At 40.7% G+C, this 6,328-nt stretch overlaps 1 protein-coding gene across 4 annotated transcripts in view; it reads left to right on the forward strand.

Moving 5' to 3' along the window:
* Positions 1-5,579, forward strand: part of TTC8 (tetratricopeptide repeat domain 8) — a 43,022-nt gene extending 37,443 nt beyond the window's left edge. For all 4 annotated transcript variants that reach the window (XM_010845159.1, XM_010845160.1, XM_010845162.1 and 1 more), the window contains 2 exons: positions 2,676-2,759; positions 4,952-5,579. In XM_010845159.1, the coding sequence (XP_010843461.1) occupies positions 2,676-2,759; positions 4,952-5,068 (201 nt within the window). In that variant the 3' untranslated portion in view covers positions 5,069-5,579. The remainder of the gene's footprint in view (positions 1-2,675; positions 2,760-4,951) is intronic.
* Positions 5,580-6,328: the final 749 nt, after the last annotated feature.

Here is a 6,328-nt window from a genome sequence, read left to right on the forward strand (position 1 = left end):
GCCAGCCCGGGGGTCTGCACCCCGCTTGCTTGCCCCCCGGAGCAGCAGCCGCATGCAGCCGTCTTCACACGTGACAGTTTCAAATGAGCTCTGGGGTCTGACTGCCCAGGGTTTGAGTCCCAGTATGGGCAGCGTGACCTTGGACAAGTCACTTAACCTTTCAGTGTCCAAAACAGAACGCTCGAGTTTACTGGGGCAAAACTGCACCTCCCTAGCCTGTCCTATGGTCGTGAACCGCTCCACCGTCCACAGCCCCCCGACCGCCACCCCACTGCTCAGGCCCGCGTCCTAGGACCACCCCCCTAATATCCCTAGGACTCCCCTCCCACCCCCCCCACCCAGAAACCTTCTCTTTTCCAACTGCCCCTTCCCCACCACCCGCTGCCTCTAGTGAACCCCGTCCGTGCCACGCACACATCCTCCACTCTCTGCCCCTCGCCCCCTCCTCCAGGCCGCTGTCGTCTCCTGCTCGGGTGAGTACGGGTCTCCTAGGCATGGTCTTTGTTTCCGCTTCCATCAGCAAGGAAGTGCACCCTGTAATATGTTTTCCTCAGGACAGCCTTAAGGATATGTTTTTAAAACAAGGTTATTTCATCACTGCTTTGCTTAGCATCCTCCAAAGGCTCCTCCCTGCAACTCAGAATATGTGAATAGTTTGAACTTCAAACCTTAGCCTTCAGGGCCCCCCTCAGACCAGGCTTTGCCACCAATCCTTCCCCCACCCCCCTGGCCATCAGACGCGTGAGCTGCTGGCTGCTGGGCGGGCCCGTTCCTACTGTGGGGCCTTTGGACTCCTTTCAGATCCGACAGGACCCTTTTCTTTTTATCGTTCGGGTCTTCACTTAATTACCACCTCTTCAGAAAGACCCACTGGACCGTCAGTCTAAAGGAGCCCTCAGTATTGTCTCCTGGTGTTGTCTCCTTCACAGTACTTGCCATTTTATCAGATACTTTCAGTCTGTGTGTAGAATGCAAAATGCTAGCTGTGTGAAAGCAGGGACCTTCTCTGCCTTCTAACTGCTGTATTTTCAACATCAGAACCATTGCCCGACCCTGGGGAGGTGCTTAGTGTGGGTAGACTGAGCGGATGATAAACAAAATAGAGTCATCACAGCAGCTGACCTGAAGGGGTTCTTGTGAAGGTGAGCCGCTTGTGCGTGTAAAGCACTTGGAATAGTAAAGTCACATGATAGATGCTTAATACATTATATTTTGTTGTTATCATTTACCTAACAGGAAGTTTAAAAGCTAAATACACGCATACCATATTAAATGACAATCAAGACAAATAGCTGTTCCATTCCCTGTGTTAGAGATGAGGAAACAGACTAGAGGAGGGTAAGTAGCTAACCAAGGTCACAGACCCTGTGCGCACACGCCAGGACGGTGCCCTCCAGCCTGGCCTCCGAAGCGCGTTGCTGAACCTGAGAAAACAAGCAGAGAGGCCTCAGTGGGTGCTGCTCTCGCTGCACAACATTTTCCCAACGAAATAAAGTGGCTGTGTGTTTGTAAACAAAAGCTAACTGCTCTAAAGTGGGAACTTGTTCTGTCCTGGAACTTTGTATCCATTTGAAGCAAGTGCTTTTTATGATTTTCTCTGTTTGCATGTTGGTGATTTTCTTTCCCTCCTACTTATTGTCCTTTCTATAGTATGCAGTTGATTTGAAATGTTTTGGTGAAAGGTCTCACTGTTATTAAAAATTATACTTCAGTTTCCCTGGAGAAGGACATAGCAACCCACTCCAGTATTCTTGCCTGGAAAATCCCATGGACAGAGGAGCCTGGCGGGCTGTGGTCCACGGGGTCACAAAGAGTCGGACACGACTGAGCACACACACACACATACTTCAATTAAAGGAACTAGCAAATCATAACATTAATATCTACCATCTTATATAAACTGTTGTTTTCCTTTAAAAAAAAGATTTAAGAATTTGTCCTCGGGGTCATACGTAGAAGTTTAGCTACAAGTTGAAAGGCTGTTTCGGCAGCTTAGGAATGCTGAGTTTGCGGTCTTAACAGTGACTGTACAGGCTACTCATGTCTCTCTGTGGTCTCTGCAACAAGTGACCCTGTGAGCCTGCAGGCGACAAAGCATGATGTGAGTTTTGTCTTTTGAGTGCTTTAGAGAGCAGAAAGCTTGTCATTTTCAGTTGCCTTCAGCTGTCATTTTCAGGTCAGCAGTATACTAAGTGCTTGCTCATTGTTGTCCAGCACAGAACATGGCGATCTGAATTTGCAGTGGTTTTTTGATGGCTTTGGTTGTTGCATTACAGAAGGTAGTTGAAAGCCTACTAAATCAATCAACACCAACAGAAACTGGATTGATAAAACTTTTCTCTTTAGCATTGAGAGGACTATGTTTTGAGTTGTACATCATATTGAAATATAAACGATAAGAACAGTGGTTCTCACATAACTTTCAATTCTATTCTTTTCTCCATATTTTGAAGCATTTTATTTTTAATATAATTTTGACAAGATATAAGTAGTTAATTGTATATCTGTAAATTGTATTTCACAGAAATTCATCCATGTTTAATCACAGAGTCATGTTTTTTAAAGTCCTTTCCTGGGTAAAGTATTCTTCTACCAAAAAAAAAAATCACCAGTATAGTGCTAATATATGCTCATATGCCTTTGGTCTCTCTCTCCTTTTTTTCTTTTCTAAACAGGCAAAAGCACTGTTACAAACCGCATCATCTTTAGCACCCCATATGTACGAGCCACATTTTAATTTCGCAACAATTTCTGATAAGGTATCCTCTTTCTTTATCAATTTACCATCTGACCTGTTTGTTTTCTTCTTTTGTGTGTGTATGTGTGTTTTCTTCCTTGGTTTTAAAAATTGTACAGATAAATAAGGACATTCTAACCATAACTTGCTGAGAGAAATGATTTTTTAAACACTTGATTATTTACACCTATGTCTTCATTTTAAGGGAACATTTAATATACTTCAAGTATATGTATCACTGAATATTAGCTAAGCTTAATACCATTATGGATTGCAGAAGAATTATTTTATGTTTTAAAAGACATTTAATCATTGAAAAACTGCTCATTAACTCCTGGTTTGGGGAGGATTTAGTAATCAGTGTTTTTTTACAGGGAAATCCTGTATATCATTTATAGATCATATAGTCACCAAGTCTAGCATGATGCTATAAAATTGGGGATATTAGTGAAAGCCGTTTCAGCAATGAGCAATATAGGAAAGAAGCAACTGTTAATACTGTGTTACAAGTCAATTAACATCCAAGAGCTAAAAGAAATTGTGTGTCCTTTTACAATAAGAAGAAAGAAAGAAAAGTCATCTAATAACTTTTACTTGCAAGACTTCCTTTAACATGGAAGATGAGTTTTGAGGATAAGGAAATGGCTAAAAATGTTTGCTGATGTAAAGACTCTTTCTTTATAGACCCAAAAAGTTATAAAAATCATTTTTCATAACATGAATGTGAGCTTCTCTCTCTTGGGTTTTGAACATAAAATATGCTGTTTTTTATAAATTGTCATTTTTGAGAGCTTGTTAAGTGCTAGTCACTGTTCCGGGTACTCTCCACACCTCTAATTCTCTCAACACCCCAGCAATGTAGGTAACCCTTACCTTGCCTATGCGTTTTTTCATACAACTGATGTTCCGTTTGTTGAACTTGTATGAACAGCTGCTACATACCAGGCACTGCTGTAGGCACAGAAGATGTTAGGAGTGAATAAATCAGGCAGAAACTTCCGCCTCATGCAGCTTACATTCTAATGGAAGCCAAGGCTTTGGAACTTGAAAGCCTTCTCTGGAGCTCCATGGCAGTGGCAGATTCAGATCCATGCCCGGCTCCCACGTGTTTCCCCATGCGCTGTGCTGCCACCGGGCATCCCTGGCGGCTCAGACGGTAAAGGACCTGCCTGCAGGCAGGAGACCCTGGTCCAGTCCCGAGTCAGGAAGATCCCCTGGAGGAGGGGATGGCTACCCACTCCAGTGTTCTTGCCTGGAAAATTCCATGGACAGAGGAGCCTGGCGGGTTACAGTCCATGGAGTTACAAAGACTCGGACACAACCGAGGAGCTAAGCATGCAGGCACATGCTGCCAGTTAGTTAAACCACAGAGGAGCCTTGATTACTTTCTTTCAGGAGTGTTACTAAATTTTAATGATATTTAATGCAAATGGAATATTTCTGTTAGCAAAAGTCTACACTTCCATAAAAGAAAATACTATGTTAAAAAGAAATGCTATGATTTAAAAAATAAAAGTTTTCAGTTCATATGTGTGTTACAAAAAAACTACCAGAAGTGAATGATCTGTATTTGTGTGTGTGTGTGTGTGCACTGCAAAGCTCTCTCCTTTTAGAAGTGTATACATGAATCAAGGTGCATTCAGATGGATTCAGATACTGTATGTGTTTTTCTTTGGGACTGGGTTTTAACAAAAAGTTTATTGAAAATCAAAGATACCCTCAATGAATTTTAAAAACTGGATATCTTCCCAACATTACTATGTTAGCAACCTTTTAAAAGCTCCCAGAGCATGTTATTATATCTTAAATACAATAGTTTTTACTTAAGTTTCCTGTCTTAAGACATATTACCATAACCAAAACATCATTGTCTGTGGTAAATTACAGACTGAACTGAGTTGGCTGTTTTAGCGTGTAGATGTCAATTTATTTTTATGAGACTATCAGTGACAGGAAAAGAAAGCAGGTTTCTGAGTTCATAACTAGACAACCATAATGGAGCAGAAATTATTTACATGACTGGTTATTTTTCTCATACTTTTTCATGACTGAATTGTAATCTAGGTGAAAAAAAATTTTATATCAAAGTAACACAGTCAAGTAATTTACCTTGGGTTTTTATGTTTTGCAGATATTATGTTTTTTTTTTTAATTCATTTCTTATTTTTTATGGTCCTCATTCTGTGGTCTTATTCTGGTCTGCTTTCCTTACAGATTGGAGATCTACAGAGGAGTTATGCTGCTGCTAAGAAGTCTGAAGCAGCATTTCCAGATCACGTGGACACTCAACACTTAATTAAGCAGTTAGAGCAGCATTTTGCTATGCTCTGATTTTTCCTCAGTTAAATATATGTGTGTGTGTATTTAGGGAAAAAGTAGTATTATATATGTATATATTTGTAATACAAACCTGTGCCTGATATTAGTGAAAGTGACATAGCGGGATTTAAACCAGAATCTTTAAAACTGTATAATAATAACTTTATAAGACAATATCATAAAAGACAAGATTTAATCTCTTGTAAGCAGATCATGAACTCTCCCACGGTATATGGTAGATGTTTGTTTACAATGTTTACAAAAAATTTTCATGAATTTCTTCAAATTCTTAAAAATACACGTTGTTAATGTCCTTTAGTTGGCCATTAGCTAGCATGTAGCTTAAGAGGTGTGAAATCTGCCTTTAAAGTTGCACTTTTATGGCTAAAAATTATATACTTACCCTTGGTACAGACTTTAGAAATTAAAGGTTGTATTTCAAACTATTTTTTATGAAATGCTTTGTGAGACATTCTACATTTTCTTATATATTATGCTTTAAATAAATGTGTATGAAACACCATCCTTCTGTTGCTTTTCATGAGTCTTTGTTTCAATCATCTCAGATGAAACAAGTTTTCCAGAAATGAAGTCTTAGAAATCAAGTCATTATCCTAATTTTATTTTAAATGATGTACCATCAATTTTGCTTTTTCCTGAGAAGCTATTTATGGGATATCACGTTGTCAGCCTAAGAATATCAGGATTAGGAGTGGAGTCATAAGCCACAAGTCCCTCGTGGTCAGCCCCAAGAAGGTTAGGGGGCATCCGGTACCGTGAGTGGTAACATCCTAGGAAGGTCTGCTCCAGTGTTTCCTGGACCGCTAACTGACGGCTTCTCACAAGGAAGTGCGTTCACGGGCCTGCTTTGGAATCTGTCCACGGTGCTTCTCAGCGTTTTAACTTTAGAAAACCGTTTCACGGGTATTTTGTTTCTGTTCCATGCATATAAATTGTACTGCTGAGCTGATGGAACACAAAAGGTGTGGATGCAGAGAATAAGATTGGTAGAGGCTGGAAGTAACTTCAGAGAACGTGTCAATGCATCTCCTCGCGGGGAGGAGGCCAGGCCCCGCCCTTCAGGCTGGAACCTCCCCTGGTTCTCCATGAGAGGCTACCACTTGTTGGGCTTGCGAGAAATTGCTCAAGTACTGTCAAACTTCCTAACACTATTCAGTATTTAGGTTCAAATTTTATATTGGGAATTGTTTTCTTAGTTAATTTAAAATAAGCACTGGTAACAGAGGCTAGCATTTACCAAGGATGTTGTGT

This window comes from Bison bison, unplaced genomic scaffold (assembly GCF_000754665.1).
Source record: "Bison bison bison isolate TAMUID 2011002044 unplaced genomic scaffold, Bison_UMD1.0 scf7180017864213, whole genome shotgun sequence".
NCBI classification, from domain to species: Eukaryota; Metazoa; Chordata; class Mammalia; order Artiodactyla; family Bovidae; genus Bison; species Bison bison.